Source organism: Parus major, chromosome 6, assembly GCF_001522545.3.
Source record: "Parus major isolate Abel chromosome 6, Parus_major1.1, whole genome shotgun sequence".
NCBI classification, from domain to species: Eukaryota; Metazoa; Chordata; class Aves; order Passeriformes; family Paridae; genus Parus; species Parus major.
Window position 1 is genome coordinate 18,531,428 of NC_031775.1, and position 17,947 is coordinate 18,549,374.

The 17,947-nt window shown below is 43.0% G+C and overlaps 1 protein-coding gene across 1 annotated transcript; it reads left to right on the plus strand.

Moving 5' to 3' along the window:
* The first annotated feature begins 7,410 nt into the window (after positions 1-7,410).
* On the plus strand, positions 7,411-14,125 carry TMEM254 (transmembrane protein 254). Its single transcript, XM_015633890.3, has 4 exons — positions 7,411-7,552; positions 9,080-9,183; positions 10,376-10,435; positions 12,575-14,125. Exons 1-4 carry the CDS (start codon positions 7,451-7,453, stop codon positions 12,693-12,695), a joined length of 387 nt encoding a protein of 128 aa, XP_015489376.1. The 5' UTR covers positions 7,411-7,450; the 3' UTR covers positions 12,696-14,125.
* The last annotated feature ends 3,822 nt before the right edge of the window (positions 14,126-17,947 follow it).

Consider the following 17,947-nt stretch of genomic DNA (forward strand, 5'->3'; position numbering starts at 1 on the left):
TACCCAATAAAGTGTCCTGCTCTGGTGGAGGAAAGTCTGTGTTCTGTGGGACAGACCTTCCTCCCACAGGCACACAGAACACTAATCTGCAGTTTGAACAGGCTGAGCCTCTGCCTGCAAAGGGTTAGGATGACCACAGGGAAGGACAAAGCAACAGAACAGTCTGCACTAGTGCAGGAATGGGCTGGAGTAGGATTTCCCTGTTCGATAAACCTAATATTATATTATATATTTTATCAGTATTCTTGACCCCTTTGAGAACACAGTTGAAAAGCCACACAGCCATGTATAGCAAACCTGTGGCCACTAAAATCCTGCCTCAGGAAACTTAAAATATTGCGGATAAAATATCCTCCAGAAATTCAGCCTGGGCCTCCAGAGGGTTACTGAGCTCAGTTCAAGCCCTCGCTTGCTGCAGCACCACTGAGATGAATATGATCTCCTGTAAATGTGGTGGTATTTCATACCCAGTACAGTCAGACTCACAGGCTACATTACTTTATGGTAATCCTTTTCCCTGTACTCTGTGCTGTCTCCTTCTCTGTCTCCTTTCCTTTGGGAGAAAGTGTCTGTCATCGTCCTCACCCGTGCTGTTTGTGTAACTGCAGATCCATCCTGTGACTGATCAGCTCCACAAGCACTACTGGACTCTTGGCACCCAGGAGGATCAGACCTCTGCACTGAAGACACTTTAGGAAAAGGACTATCTTTTTCTTGTGCCTTAAGCACACCCACATGATACTATAGAAATACAACAAATCTCAACATCATAGTCTGCTGAACTTGATTATGACAACTAGTCACCTAAAGACGAGTGAATTTGGCCTTAGGGCCAGTCTGCTGGGACTGGAGACAAGTTGTCTGGAGTCTTCTCCTCCCTGTTTAAAGAACTATTGCTCTAACCTCTCTTGTCAATCCTATTCCTCCTCCCAAATGACATCCCCACCCATGTGGCTGTAGTGAAACATGCTTCCCACCTATCCTACCCATCTGCTAGCAGTGAGTGACCCCATTTCTTTGCTAGATCTGTGCTGGATTTTTTCTACTGCACTTAGTTTTTCCATCACAATATTCCTATTCCAGACACACAGGAAAAAATACTCATGACTAGAAAACTCTATTAATTGACATGACTTGTTCATTAACTGAGAAGCACAAAAAAGATCCATTAGTTGGTCCCAATGGACCCTCAAGAACAGTAAACTAAATGGAAGCCTTTCCTTTTTCTCAACACTGTACTCTGTGTTTACTGCCATATGCCTGGCAACATAAGGCAGTGTCTTTCCAAACAGGAAACAGTAATAAAGGGTTAGGAATTCCTTCAGAGAGAAAGAAGAAATAGCGTCAGATACCAAACACTACGTATTAAAACACACATGCACTGTCATGAAATGATTAAAGGACAGAACAAGGCATTAAAATGCTGAGGGTTTGCTGGAGATTTACTCCTTCATCTTGTTATAGCCACTGTATCTGCAGTTGGATGCTGGTGTGCAGAGTCATGGCCCTGGATCTGTATGAAATATGCTTTTGAGCAGTCTAAGCTACTCAGGTTTTTCCAATATGACCAATATGAATAAGGCTGTCTGGTCACAATTTATCCTTGCAAAGTACATTCTGTTTTATTAACTATCCTCCCCAAATGACATAAAATCTTTTTTTGCTCCCATACCTTCCAAAAAATCTTGTCAAATACTTACAGTTCATATCCAGTTTTTAAAATCCCGCCAATTCCATGCAGCATAAATCCAACATTTATAAATTGAGATTTCAAATAGATGTTACTTGTTAATATTTGATTTTTTAAAGCTATCTCACATAATAAAAAAGACATCAGAGATGTCCACAAAATATTTTTAGTGGACTCAAGTTACTGACTTCCAGCAGATATGGGTAAAAACAAGTAGAAAACTAAACTGCACAACTGTGGTCAAAACTGAAGCTCTCTGTGTGACCTGGATTTCAAACTGCTGAGCCTTGACTGTTTGATTACAAAAGTTTATTAAGGCAGTGTTGGTTGAAGCACATCATGATAAGGGTGGCTGCTCACCTTCCTCCTCCTCCTTTTTAATAAGAGAAAAAAACCCCACAGTGATATTAGGATGAGCATGTGGAACTCTGACATAAATTCACCTCTAAAATGCACAAACTGAATTTGTAGTAAAATCAATGAGAATTTCATATGTTTATAACTTAAAGGTGTTACCTTGTTCTTAATCTTTACAAAAAATAAAGTATTTGGCTGGCACCTTTTTAGCTGACAATCTCCAAGACTTGAATTATGTTCATAATTATGTTTAAAATACAATAGAAGTAGTTTTATCAAACATACAAGGAATCCAATGACAAACGGAAAGGATACAGCAGACATATGCAAAGATTAACTCACTCCAAGTTGCAAAGGCTATTCACCACAGCAACAAACAATTGTTATAGCACATAGTTTCTTCTTATGCACATCTCATTACACTCAACATTTCCTGTATGTATGGGGATCTGCTGAAAATCTCATCCATTAACCTCAAAAATTTAATGCTTGTCAAATTGCAACACAAAATATTTTAAAAGACCGTAGTTTTCCTTAGCTTCTCTAGTCTTAGAACTAAAATATTAAGGTGATAGAATCCTAAGTCCCCATTAAAAATTAAAAAATACATTAAAAATGACAAGTTAACTAGCTACATTAGGAACCAAACATTAGGAACATTAGCTTGCAGCAGTTTCATTATAGCACTGTGCCATTTAACTCCGATTAAAAAAAAGTCCTGTTGATAATTCTTTTTCCTTAGGTAACTTTCCCTGAACACAGCCCATCTCTTTTATACCAGCTTCAAATCCAGTTTAAAATTGGCTCCAGTTTATTTCCAAGTAACTTCCTAAGAAAAGCCCAATCCCTAAATCCTTGCTGTTTAAACAAGTCACATCACTGACCCTAGCACGATGACTCATGCCATAAAATTTGTTCTGAATTTGTCGAATCCTCCCTCCCCCTTCTCCGTTTTTAAAAGAAATTTTAAACGACAGAGAAGAGCTAACGTGTCTCTATCTGTTCTCTGGCATCCACCAGAACACCAAACAAAAGAGGCCGACTACCTGGCAAATACCCTTTGTACTTCCCGATGGAAGTGAGATAGCCAATATCTCTAAGTTAGAGATAGTAAATGTTTCTAAACGGGGAGGGAACAATTTTCTCCTCTAGTAAGTACAACAGGAACGTTAGTATTTGAAAATTGAAGAGAGCGATCTATTGATGTAAACAGCATGTGAAATGAGCCAGCTTTGTCTCTGGGATTAAGCAGAAAGAATGCACAGATCCATCTGGTTGTTTCAGTAGAATTAACCCATCTCAGTGTACACACCCAGTCACTGTGGAGACTTTGGGACCCTCTTTCAGTAAAAAAAAATATTTTTTACTCTTTCAGTAAAAAAAAATATTTTTTTAAAATTAATGTAGCTGTCTTTGAAACCTCAAAGAGGATCTTTTGTCCCATCCTCATGGTACTACGTGGTTTTATACTTCATCTGTTGATTTTATAAAGAACATCCCTTTCAGTTTCAGAATCTTAATAAATACTTGAGTGCTTAATACCAACCTAATTTAAATCTAAACCAAGTCATACAAATGCAAGGGAAAAAAGTTTGTGTGCAGTTAAATTATAAAGGAAAATATTTGTTTTTCCTTTCCAATTTTTTGTTTTTTGTTTTTTGGTTTTTTTTAGGATTATGCTTTCCCTCTTTTCTATGGCCTCGACTAGTATCAAAACAGACTCAGTTTAGCTATTTGTGCAGCCTGCAGCAGGGTGTAGCTGGGTTAGCACATCTTCTCCAGAGCTTACAGAGCCTTGTCACGGGGCTGGCAGTTTGCTGATTCTCCCTACCAGTATCTGCATGTTCTCCAGCACAGGAAAGGCCTGAGAAGGGACAGGGAGCTGTCCTTTCTGGCAATCCTGTCACAACTGGCATGTGTGTTCCAAACTACAGCTCTAAATCTGGCTTTGGTAAGCTGCCTGCCCTCTGCACTCGGCCTTGGTGGTGTTCTGGGGTGTGTGGCATGCTGCTGAGAGCACTTTTTGGCACTGACCAGGATAAAAGGAAAGGAAATCAAAGTAGAAATTTCAGAAGTTATGGTGAAATAGTTTTATTTCCTGTAAACTCAGCAAAGTGAATTTGTTCTGCATTTTTTCAATAATTCACATAACAGTGTTTGGGATTTGTTGTTTCCAGTTTATTAAACTTGACAATAAATGTCAATTCACTGACAAATAACATTTCCAATGCTGAAGCCACAAAGATGACTAGTCTGTCAAAAACTAGAATTAGGGTAGAATTGCAAACCTTCACTAAGTACAGTAGAGCAAACTTTTCAGCTACTCTGGGAAATGATTCCCTCAAAATTAGTCATCAGATATACCTAACAACACCAAAGAAACACAAGAATGATTAATCACTGAAATCTGTGGACTTTCTCTTTTATTACACCTTCAAAGTAAGACAAAATGTCCCTTGAAAAGTATCCTATAAATAAGTGCAAGTCACTGACCTCTATTCAGAGATACAAGATAATATTTAATGGCCAGATTATGAAGGTCTTCTGGCTTTAAATTATTAAAACTGGAATTATATTCAGCTTCTTAAATGCTCTAAAGACTCCTCTCTTTGTCAAGAGAAATAGCCTGTTTTAAAAAGTCAGGTCAAGGATGCTGTCCTGGATTAGAAATGGAATCTCTAAATGACCTCCAAAAGGGTCTGGGCAGGGAGTTGTCTTCAAGAGCTATTCCGCATTCAGGTCCAAGCCTGTTGAGATGGCCCAGGCTGGTAGAGCTACCCATGACAGTCAACAGGGCTGGCAGCGAGTGGGAGCTGCTGCCACACATGAAGCTGGAAGAACATCACTTAATAAAAAGATATATCAATTATTTTTGGCAATAGAGGAAGAAAAGTAAGCCAGCTCCCTGTCCTCTACCAATGATGTCACAGTGCAGGCGGTCCTCACTGGAGTGTATGGTCTCTGACCCCATCTGGCCAGCAAGGCGAGTCTAACATGGGAAATGCAGCAGCAGCGCCTGGCGCTGACAGCCCGTGCCTCTGCTGTGCATCCACTGCAGCAGCAGCAGCGCCTGGCGCTGACAGCCTGAGCCTCTGCTGTGCATCCACTGCAGCAGCAGCAGCAGCAGGAGCAGCAGCAGGAGCAGCAGCAGGAGCAGCAGCAGGAGCAGGAACAGGAGGAGGAGCAGGAGGAGCAGCAGCAGCAGCAGGAGTAGCAGCAGCAGCAGCGCCTGGCGCTGACAGCCCGAGCCTCTGCTGTGCATGCAGTGCCCTCTGCAGTCCCCGCCGCGCAGCAGCGCCCATCGCTCCAGCCCTGGGCTTGTCTGCACGCCCAAACACGGGCCTGGCTGTGACCTTCGGTGCTGCTGCGGGGACAAGGTGGGCTCTCCTTGTGCGGGGCAGCCCCAGGCCCTCCTACCACGAAGCTCGGCCCGTCTCAGGGTCTCAGCACCACCTTTGGACACGGTATTACAGGGAGACAGAAACAATTGTGTACAGTGTTCTAAAGAGGAAGAAATAAACTAATAGGCTACAAAAAACCAAACCCAACTTAAACAATCAAACCCGAGAGAAAAAAAAAAACCACAAAAAGTTTAATTTTAGAAGTTTCTCCCAGATGCTATGAAATAAGTGGGGCCACACACTCTTCTCTCCTGCATCACCAAAATAACACAGGGAAATTTATTAATCAGGTGTAATTCCACATAGCCAACCTCACTGGGTTTTGTAGATGGGATTCCCAGTGACAGTTGTATCACAGCAGGAATTTTGTACCAAACTCTCCTGTAATCTCCGAAGAACACTCCCCCCAAGAAAAAGGACAAAAAAAAAAGGGAGGGCGGGGAAAAAGCACAGGCATTTTGTCATTAACACAAAATTAACAGAACAGCGTGTTTAGCCTTCAGGCAAGGAGAGAAGAGCATAGTCAACATTTTAGTGTCTCTACACTGTCAGTCAAGCCAAGCAAACAGATAGCAAAGCTCAAAGGAAAGCATAAACCCGCCCAACCCACCCCCCAACATTTCTACCCCTGAGCGCCTGTCCCAAGGCCCTGGTGACTCATTACCGAGACCACATTCCCAAAAGGGCAGAGAATAGAAAATGCTGCGCTCAATACGCTTAGAATCGCTAGTTTTCAAAAAGGAAGATACTCTGTACTGTTCTAGGTAACGACTGAACTTTTCAGCGGTAGGAAGGTCAATAGCTGCTCACTTTACCCCAGCAGCGAGGCCACCGCAGCCTGTGCCCCCGGGTGTGCTGCGGCAGGGCCAGGCACAGCCCCGCGCCCACCCGGGCGGCACCGGGGACACGGCCGGGAGCCGCCTCCGCCCCGCTCGGTGCCACGAGAGGGCGCTCCGGCACCCGGGCCGGGGAGGGGGCCGGGGCTGCCCCGGAGCCGGGGGCGCATCCCGGGCCACCTCTGCTCCATGGTCCCGTTCCCTGCATTTTCTCCACCCCTACGCAGACCGCGGCAGTAAAGTAGCAAGGGGTCAAGCTGAAAAGCTCACTCCAACTTCTGTGTTGTTCCACGCTGCGTTCGATACAGAATCGATTAGGTTGGGAAAGCCCTCCGAGGTCACCGAGTCCAATCTATGACCGAATACCACCACCTTGTCAACTAGACCATGACACTGAGTGCCACATCGTCTTTTCTTAAACGCCTCCAGGGACGGTGACACCACCACCTCCCTGGGCAGCCCGTTTCCGTCTAATCACCCCAAACTTCCCCTGGTGTGGTTCTGGACTATGTTCTCTTGTCCTGACAATGACTGCCTGGGACAAGAGACCAATTCCCACCTGGCTACACCCTCCTTTCGGGCAGTTGTACAGAGCGATAAGGTCTCCCCTGAATCTCCTGGTCTCCAGGCTAAACAACCCCAGCTCCCTCAGCTTTTCCTCACAGTTCTTGTGTTCTAGACCCTTCACCAGCCTCACTGCCCTTCTCTGGACACATTCCAGCAGCTCAACATCCTTCCTGAACTGAGGGACCCCGAACTGGACACAGCACTCGAGGTGTGGCCTCACCAGTGCCAAGCACAGGGGGATGATCCCTTGCCTGCTCCTGCTGGCCACACTATTGCTGATCCAGGCCAGGCTGCCATTTGCCTTCCTGGCCAAGTGGGCACCGTGCTGGCTCATATTCAGCCAGTGTCGACCGGCACCCCCGGTCTTTTTCCGCTGGGCCACTTCCCAGTCACTCTGCCCTCGGCCCGGGAGGAGCCCACACTCGGTAGCACCGGGACTCCTTCCAGCCGCGGGCGGGCGGTGCCAGGCCGGCCCCCGCCCCGGGCCCGAAGGGCAGTGCCCGCCCAGGCCCGCCTCCTTCCCGCCCGGCACCGCCCCCCTCAGCCCGGCCTTAGCGGCGGCGGCGGCGCGGCCCGAGCTCACAGCGCGGCCCGGCGGGATGGCGGCGGCGGCGGAGCGCGGCCGCGATGGCAGCTGCCACTTCCAGCGCTCCCGGCTCATCTGGATGGTCGCCATCATCTTCGGCATGATCCTCCTCGGCGTAAGGAGCGGCGCGGGGGGGAGGGAGGGAGTCCGTTCAGAAGCCGCGGGGTGCGTGGAACAGCTTCCCTGAAGCGTCCCCTTGTCCGCCGAAACGCCGCTCCCTGAAATAAACGGGGAGAAAAGGGAAACCAGAGGTGCTGGTTTGGCTGTGCAGGGAGGAGGCTGGGCAGAGCCGTGCAGGAAGGCCAGTGTGAGGGAGAAACCGCTTGGCCTGCGAAGGGCAGCGGGGCCGTGGCTCTGGGGGCGCGTCCCGGGCCCGGTCAGAGCACCCCGGGGCTGTGCGGGACTGGTGCCCCGGGAACGGGCTGCAGCACTCCCAGAACTGGGAGCTGAGGCACTGAGCATCCACACAGCTCGCTCCCGGGCAGCGGTGGGGCATGTCAGTCCATAAGGTGCATTTACAGGTGAGGGCTTTAGGCACTCAGGGTTTGTACGAGGTGATGGTGTTGGAAAACACAAGAGTCTAGCCACCACGTTATCTTAAGTTCTAAAAACGGGCTTTGCCTAACTTGTTGGATTACTAGAGCAGGGATATTAATGGCTATTTCGATGTATTTGAGGAGTTTATGAAAGTCATTCCTTGCCTTCACATGCGATTTTCCTTCTGTTTGCACAGATTTTCTAAACTTAAAAACCATCACTGTAAAAATGATGGTCAAGGCACATCGAGCGACTCACAAAACAGTTTTTGCACTGTTTCAAGAAACAGAATGAGCTTTAAGCAGATTCCCTGTTTAAACCCATCACCTTGCCACATCTTTGGTATAGCTGAATTTACATTTAGTGCGAAACTGCAGTGTTGATACCAGAAGGCAGTGTGAACTTTGGCCTGACCGAGCAGTCACTTTACATCCCCAATGGACTCTGAAGTGCACAGCTCATCACTCACTGCCTGCTTCTCCTCCCTGGCTTTGAAATCAGGGTGCACAATGGTAAACACCGTGGACAGCTCTGTGACAGGAAAGAAACTGCAGCTCTGGTCTTGGAATTAGTGCTTAGTTATCTTCTGTGCCCTGTTAAAAATAAAAAAAAAAATCTGTCATTTTCTTTTTTAGGGGACAAAAGAAGAAAGGCTGATCCCCTACTTTTAGATAAATAGTTATTCCTCTTAAACAGTGTATTCATTGTTTGGCTTCTTCAGGTCACTTGCCTCAGATTAACTTCTTCAGGACAGAGACAATGTAGGTTTTGCAGCTTCCATGTCTAATAGGTAATGAGCTTACAACTTAAAGGCCACTTAACATGCAGATGCACTCTTGGTACCCAGACAGCAACCTTAAACTTATCCCCTTGGCATCTGGTATGTCAAGGAATAGAAATTCCCTAGTTGTTATCTTTCAAAGGCTGCTGGAAGAATATGGTCCTTGGAAAAGGTTAGTGGAATGAAAGAATTTAAGTACTAAGAATAAATGAGCCCTAAACTAATGGGGTTCAAAAATAAAGCTATTTTGAAGGTTAAATTGATTCTACCTTGAAGTAAGATAACTATCTTCCTTTTTTTTTTTTTTTTTTTTTTTTTTTCTAGTGGGTAACACTTTGGCCTTCCACTATACCTTATAGTTACTTGGGAATATTTGGTACCTTTCTTAATTATTTAGTGGAGCACCACCACAAATGGGTATGCTACGGGTAAGTTATATTTGACTGTGTCATTATTTTGCCTCTCTCTGACTCTTGTATTTAGTCTGTGTTAACAAGCTTTCCTGTAACCCAGTTGTTAATTAGATTTAAAGAGCTCACCTTTCAAGCTCCTTACAATTAAGGGTGTGGGGTAATAAGTATGTAGAGGACTAGACAGGATAAGAGCAGATTGATAGTTTAAAAATTCAACTTCGAGTTTGGCATCACTGGTGGCTTAACAAGAAAGGGAAAAATGTTAAGATACTGCTATTGATGACAGTTATTAGCCCAAAGTTATACTTGTATCAGCTACTGAAAGTCTTTTTTTTCCTCTAGTTGTTACTTGAGCAATTCTTTCTTTAGGAGTCTTTTACATCCAACTTCAATTAAAGCACAGATTCTACCCTGGTACTCACTTATCCTGATCTAATGAGAAATAATCTGCTGAATAAATTGCATAGTGCTAAGTTTTGCTGGGTTACAAAACTTAATTTTTGCTACTTTAATTAACAAAAGAGCCAAAAAATATTTCCTTGAGCTCAGTGACTTCCTGTAAAGCTAGAAATCAGTAGGGCTTTCTTGTTTATTTTTCCATTCATCACGTAGAACCTTCATCTTTTCTCAGACCATCTTTTGCTTTAGCAAGGTATTGGATTAATCCTAACTGAATATCCTGTCTTTTTTTTTTTTTTTTTCCCTACAAAAGCTTCTGTATAAAAATTTGTAGGCCAAGTGTGGCTTATCAAGTCACATTATATATTTTGAATCTATACATACAGTTGTTTTTGTAGAACTAAATCTGTAAAAACTTAAGTAGCTCTTTAGGACCACTAAAAATACTTGTGTAAGTAAAAGGATAGATTTTGTATGCTTAACTAAGATTAACTTGTACTGCTTTCACTAAGCATTTGGCTTTTGGCTTAATCTAAGTGCTGAAAGTTTTGGAAGCCTAGTGGATGCTTCAAATAGCAGGTCAAGGCTTATTTGCACAAGTTACAGTTCTGATTTCCTCAGTGGACTTCAGTTTCTTTGAAGTACACTTGTGGGTTTTTTTCAAGATGAAAAACACCCCTTCCTTTCTAGGTTAAAATAAGTTGTCACTTCAGTGCTTCTAGATTTATATTCTCTGTATAATGCATCTTGGATACAACAGCCTTCTCCCTGATTTTCAACAAAATAAACCATGTTTTCTTTCCACCAGGTTCTGGATATCCTGGTTGATTCACGTAGTGGAAGCTCTCTACGGTATTAAGTTATGCCAGTAAGTTGTTCCCTCCTCTCTCTCCAACATAGGTTCTTTGCAAAGGATTTCTGAATCAAGTAACACAGGCTATAGACTGGTTGTGGTGGCTCTCAGCAGCAGTGAGTTGAGAGGATGCTGGTGAAATTCTTGCTGCAGTGATAGTTTGCTGTCCTCCACAGTTGGTTGCTGCCAGTCCTCTCAGTGGTTACTGTTGTGCAGGGCAGCAAAACCAAGGGCTGCCAACTTGCAGAACTGGCAGCAGCAGGGTTTCCCAGAGCTTGTCTGGCGGCCTCTGGACTCCCTGTTCATGGTAACACTGCTGCTCAGGAGGCAGAGGGGGCAATAGATAGTGTAGAAATAGTCTGATAACTTCAGGTGTTACAATTTTATCAGATCTTACCTCATCAGGATTGCGATACTGCTAATTACGCGCTTAAACAATTGCGTCTGTATTGTGAGAATACAATGGGACACTTTCATCTGGGGACTCTTTCAAATCTACTTGCATCTGCAGGTCAGTGGGATAAAATACATGAACTGATTGGGCTGTGCAAGCCAGGCCATCTCAGCCTTATGTGAGGATAGCAATTTACCTGGAAAGGGGCGCTGTCCAGACACATCGTCCTTCTGTTCATTTGACCTGGGGTTGCAGTAATTCAGAAGAATGTAGATACTTGTTAGGTTCTCATGCTCTGCAGAGTAGGTGACCAGTCTGTTTGCCATGATGCAAATGATGGGTTTCCACTTCATTTGAGTGCTGCCTGTCCCAGGCTTCTCAGGTAACAGCTCTTGGAAGCAACAGGATTTTGTTTCATGCAATGCTGCAGAAGTGTTTTTTTTAAGATAGTAGAAAATGGATAAATAATTACTTCCTTCAGAATTAGAGTTAGTAAAAATTTTGTGTTTATCAGACTCTCATTTTAACTTATGTAGCTTTAAAGTTAAAACTTTAAGCCTGAGTGTGTAAATAAATGGATATCTGGGCCTAAGGTGACTTTTAAGTATGAGAAAACTTGACTACCAGTGAACATACCAAATGAGTGTATTGTAATTAATTTTACTAATGAAGTTTTACAGAGTAGTGTTAAAACCCACAAAAAACCCCCAAAAACCAGAGATGGCCTGCCCATCATCATCTCATCAGGAATGCTGCTTTAGAGTATCAAACAGTTGTACTTCTTTGAGCACCAAACACCATTTATTTTTATTTATCTAACAGTTATGTCTACATTGCAACTTCACAAAGGAGGCACAAGGAAAAACTGTGAGGGCTCAGATGCAAATTTGTTAATCAGCAGTAGTATTGTCATTGGCTCTTGGCCTGCATGTGATCTATTTATTAAGCTTGCTTTGTAGTAACAGGTAAATTTCTTAAGCTCTTGTTCTCCAGGTTCTGCACTAATTTGAAAACACTGCAGCTGCGATTATAAACAAAAAAGCACAGCTATGCCTGGCAGAATTTTTTACTGGAAATGTGCAATCCCTTGGGTTTACTGTTGTGTTTGTACTTGTTCCTTTCAGTAGAGCACTTCTCAAGAACAATGGAGGAGAAAATGCCACTTTCTGTAGCATACAGAAAAAGTCACATATGTTGCATCAAAACTAACATAGGAAGGCCTCTCCTTCATAAATAAGGTGAAATGCCTTCAGCCTTTTCACCTGTTTTTGTCCAGGCACAAATTCAGGTACCAGTGTTTCTCTATCCCTCATCACAGTCATTGTCAGGTCTCTGCCCTGCCAGCATAAAGTCTGCCTTGACTAACATAGTCAACAAGAAATGATACTCAGACTTCTGTATTAAGATCAGTATTGAGCTACTCCAGTTTCTTGGTTCTTTGCTCACAAGCTTCTGGGATAAGTAATTTCAAAGATTGAGACTGAGATTGCAATTTATATATTGTTGAGGAATTGTATGCATAGAATGTTTGAAAGACTTTTTGTTCAATAAATAGCCTAAAATCCTAAAACCACAAGAACTGGTAATGTTTAGTTAGCACAGGAAGTGTCTCCATAGATGGAAACTAATGTGCTGAAATGTTCTAATCCAGTCTGAATCTCAAGGATGGGTGGAGATAGCTAGCCTTACTTTATAAGTACCAATACAGCCTGCAGGAGTGTAAGTTTTTTGACACTTTTTGTGGTTTTGTTATGTTACAGAGCTAAAGGAATCACTGACCCAGCTGTCCAGTTTCAATGGTTTGTTCAGACCCTTTTATTTGGATATGCTTCCTTTGGTCTCCTGGTGTCTTACAAGCCTGCAGCCAAGAAGCAGTACTAGAAGACAATGGAAGAAGTCACTTCTCACATACTTCATCTCATTTTTCTGAAAAGACCCCCACATACATGTCTAGGTGCTGTAATTAATTAGCTAAACTACATTCCTGCTGCATGATGCAGTGCCCTTCTCCCCAAGCAACTCTCCTCTTACTAAGCAACAATTAGAATTCACAGGGCCCTGTGGATAGTTCAGCAGAAAATCAGCCCTGCAGTCTTGGCACTGCCCAATTGTAATCCTGTTTATTATGCAAGAAGCCATAAGTTGCTCCTTTGCAGATTTTGACATGTAAGCTCTGTCACTGACAGCTGGTAGCAGTGATTGATAAATTACCTTTTCATGAGGAGAATTGTTCTTCTACAACAGGGAGGGTTATTGACAGCCACAAGGCAGCTTGCACCTGTCTTGTAATAAGATTTAAATTTACCTATGTTTTCTCTGTGGGACTGATGTTGTTGTTAAAGCCTGCTCTTTGTACTTGTTTTGTCTGCTTGTTTTGTTCCACAAAGGACAGACCACTGTACTGCTGCAGGCACATTGAAAAGACCACGTCTCAGCTCAGGCTGAGGTGCAGTGAGCTTGGATACATAAAGCACTTTAACTGGGTTTTATACAAGTGCCTTAAAATTCATGCAGCGTGACCTCATCTCTTTAATGAAGACTTTAAGTTACGAGTTGCTATAGTATAAAGTAGCTTTGAGGGCAGCTTTTTTGTAAAGTAATTTATTATCCAAAGGAAAAAAAAAAAATATTGCACAAAAATCTAGCTGAAAAGTTGATATTTGGAAAAGAAACTAGACATAGTGAATAAACATATACCACTGTTTCCCAGATGCTGGTCTTCTGAAACCTAAGGTTGAGAGACCATCATAAGCACCCTCAAGAGTATTTCCTGTATGTGTAGTGAGTCTTGAGTCTTCCATCAGATTGTCTTTTACTTTTGAATATTTGAACAAGAATTTAGCCTGTGTAGTTTTAGCACTTTTAGAAGGAATAACTATTTGAAGTACTAACTCTGGTGCAGGGAGAAGTTTTATCATACTGTTCTGGAAGAAAGGGTAAGAAAAAGTTGTTTCTGTAACCTCTAAGATCTCCACAAGGCAGTAATGAGTAACTTAGTGCCCTGTGCAGTACCTACAGACTGTAACACTTCAATGTGGGAAGCCTTATTCAAACACAGGTACATGAAGTTTTTGCTCTCAGTGGGTACTAAAAGCATGGAGAATTGAAGGGTTGGACATGGTGGTTGGTTTGTGGTTTGGGTTTTGTTGTTGTGTTTAATGGCAAACTGTTAACTTAAATATTTTATAGAGAAGTAGAAACACGTTCTGTGGCTATAAATCCAACAGGAATGTCAAGAGCCTGAGCTTCGTTTTACTGTGTAACCTTTTGTCTTAGTCTGTGACCCTGGAATAAAGATTTTTAAAAAGTGAGGAAGTTGTTTTTCTTTCTAATTCATCCTAGAAATAAAATGCCCCTACAAAATACATAGAAACCTCCTTGACACCATTATCAGTGTTCACACTTGGAACACCCAGGATCAGCTTTTCGGAGTCCCATCACTGACACTACGCTGCCTTCCCCTCCCATGGCCAGGCTGCCCTCCACGCTGGCTACAGGTAAATCACAGCTCTGAGATGTTAACTACATCCTGGTAGATTCCCCTAATTAGACAGGCTTCCTTTTAGACAGGCGATGGCAAAACTTCCTTAGGGCAGCCCAAGGAAGCTACAGTAGAAAGCTACAGGAAGCTAGAGTAGAAAAAGTTATGTACTGCTTTAGTTAAAAAAAAATGATCAAGTCAGAACAAGTTTTAGCCAGGCACAGCACCATTGTTTGAAGCCTCTCTGGGATTTTTTTGTTTAGGATGACAGATTTCAGCAGCTTTCACTGTGGAGGTCGCTGAGCCTTGCTTTTCAAAGATTTTGCAGCTTTTCTTTTTTTTTGCAAAAAACTGCAACTCCCAGGTATTCATCTACCTTCAGACACTTTCCCTAGCCTTTGCTTTTCAGCAGTTCGGTTTTAACATTTGTTTTAAAAAACCACAGAAACCCCATAAAAATAAAAACTCAAACAGAAGTCAACCAGTGTTTGCTGCCAGCCTCTGTCCCAGAGCTGTTACCAGCACAGATACCTGTTTGATAAAGTTTTGGAGGCTTCACAACACAATCCCAACTGCAAACCTGAGGAGTATGGGATAAGCAGTGTTGACTGGCCTTGAGGAAAAGGAAGAAAGCCACAGCATGACAAGATCAAAAATAATACTGAGATACCATTTCTGAGTAAGTGTTTATAGTGCCTGTAATATCACAGTAAGATGAACATACCCTTAATATGTTACAAAATTATTTTAAAAGCCATCAGGAGCTCAAATCCAGGTTGGTACCACACTCAGCTCACAAAGACACACATTCCTGGCTTTGAGCTGGAAATGCTGCTGGTTACACCAGACAAGCATTTCTCCAGGCTAATCCAATAGCAGCAATAAATGATCACTCTTAATCACTTAGAGCAACTCTTCTTTCCACTGCAATCAAAATGCCCTTTACGCAATAGAAGGGTAGAGCAGCAGAAGTGCACCCTCTCTTCCCAAAGGCTGGGCTGGGTGTCAAACCATCCCCAGCAGCACCCAACCCACCCTGCTTGCCAGAGGAAAATACTTGTAAATCAAGAAATTTACTGTAACAAAATATGTTAAAATATTGCTTCCCACTGAGAGGAATGAACCTCAATGAAACATACAGAAGAGCTGTTACCTTTGAAAAAGACCACAAAATAAGAAGGTAAATCATCAGGAAATGATGGAGATGACATCAATAAAGGTTTTTCAGGATGGATATTTCTGCCAGCTGGGCTGGTGACAGCAGTGAAAAATAAATGCTGTTTAGACATCCATTTCAAATTGGAAAGAGGAAAAAAACCCCAACCTTTGCTATGAAAGCTAAGTGCAAGACTGGGTATGCATTATATTAACAATGTAAAGTAGATGCCAAGAAAATTTAAAGCAACCAAGCCTGTTTTTTCTAGACATATAAAACACCCACCCCCATTCATTATTTATTTGACCTGAATTGGTGATCAAAATAAATGATTTCATACAAGTCACAACCACATCACTTAAAGCAGTACTTTTATGCTGGGATTGCTTAGTAGCTTTGTTGTGGAAGAAAACAAAGAAACCACCCAGATCCATTTTCACCCTTAAATCATAATATATGGAAATTAGTGTAATTTATGCCTCCAAGACAATTTATCTGGACCAGCATGTCTGACAAATCATTGCTCAAATCAAGCTTTGTTGAGGAGATCTGGATGTGTGGATGAGGATCAGGACATGCAACATCAGCTCAGAAACACTGCTGAGCCTGAACAGAAGCAGTGAGGTCTCCCACCCATTTTCACAAACTTCTAAAGCCTTCAGGGCTGTAGCTCATTTTTGTGAGGGAGTGATGAAAAACTTCTCAGAATCTCAATATGTTGTCTTGCTTTGCCTCTTTTTCATGCTGACCTAGATTTTTCTAAACGCAACAGGAGTCGCCTGAGCCAGACTTTGGAAATGCCCAAGTGTTGGGTTAATTAAGGATAGTTAATTTGCTCTGGGGCTGGGCATCTGGGCCCCTGCAGAGCAATAGTGCCCTGGTGAAGCTGGGGGAATGGCCTCCCTGGTCACTGCCACTGAGTCTGCAGTGAATTTGGCCACTGTAAGACCCTTGAGGTCCCACTGTCTGATGGTTGTGGACATTCTGGTACATCTCTATGCAAGAGCTACATGAACAGTTCAAGAAATTACCATTGCTTGTTGAAAGCAAAAGAAACAAAATCTCTCAGTATTTCCTTTACTCCTGCTCCTCAGAGGAGCAGTAATACTATGGCACAATCCACATGCTGTACTAGACCCTAGACAGCCCCTGCAACTCCAAACATACCTACAGCACATGCATGAGGGGGAGGAGGAGAGAGGAGGAAAAAGAGGTGTAAGGAACATTATTGTATCATTTATCAGTGTTCTTCAAGACCATTTTCACAAAGGAAAACCACGCAGGTGCCCTTTGTGGGAACACACAGGGTGACCAATTTACTGAGTTTAGCAATTACACAATTTAAAATGTCCTTGTAAAGACAATTCTAGGCCTTTTATCAAAAGGAAAACCTTATCCAAAATTTCAGCAGTGTGAAGGATAGGGATTTTCACAGTTGTAATCTGGCCCTGCATCCCACCACACCAGTAAATCAGAAGCAGATCAGAGTGCCTGCATTTAAAGGAGCTTTCAGACATCAACAGCACACGACAAGCCCCAGTCTCCTTTGTGTGGATGCACTCAGATATGACTGATCTGGCTCTGTCCTTAAGGACTCCTCATTTCTTCAGACTTACAGGCTGTATGGGCTGAGCTGTATGGGATGTTGATCATTATTGACATACTTCAAAACTTTCACATTTTATTAGAACATTTTCCAAATACTGCCACCACTTTTTGCTGCAGCTTTGTTTTTAAAAAAAAGTGCTTTTGAACAGTGGGAAATTCATCAGCTCAGGAGAGCACAACATACTGAAGGATTCCTCCTCCTTTGAGACGTAGCAAAAGTTTGGGAACACATGACAGCAAAGAGTTGTAACAGAAGAAAACTCTACAAACTTCAACACCTTATACATGGCTGACTGCTTACAGTTAAATAAACTGCAGAGAAAGTGACCATCCAATAAATGACTGGAGGGAATTACAGCCCAACCCCAGAGAGTTGCAGTTTACTTTTCCATTCAGTAAACCACATGTCTATGTTTGGGTCTAGCAAAAATTTAGCAATTACATGTCAAATGTACTTACTGCATTGTGGGATGGGGAGTTTGTGAATCTCCCAGAAGCAATAGGCCAGAAGGCAAGGTGCTGCCTGTGAGGACATGCATGGGGAGATGAATCGCTCCTGATGCTGCAAAAACATGCACTGGCAGGGATTTAGATGTTAATCCCCTGCTAAGAGGTCCTGGCTGAAAAAATTAAAGAATTGTGTGTGGGAAGAGATTTTGCTTCAATTTAGGATGCACCTTGTTTGGATCAGTCCTGGGAAGAAGTTGTGCTGTGCCCCTGACAAGCAGTGTGTGCCTTGGACAGCTCCCAAAGTGGCTTAGCTGCAGTGGAACCACCTGGGTCATCTTGGGCCTCTGGAGACAAGGAACTGGTAAATCACACTGGTAAATCACACTGTAAATCACACTGGTAAATCACACTGGTAAATCACACTGGCAAATCACACTG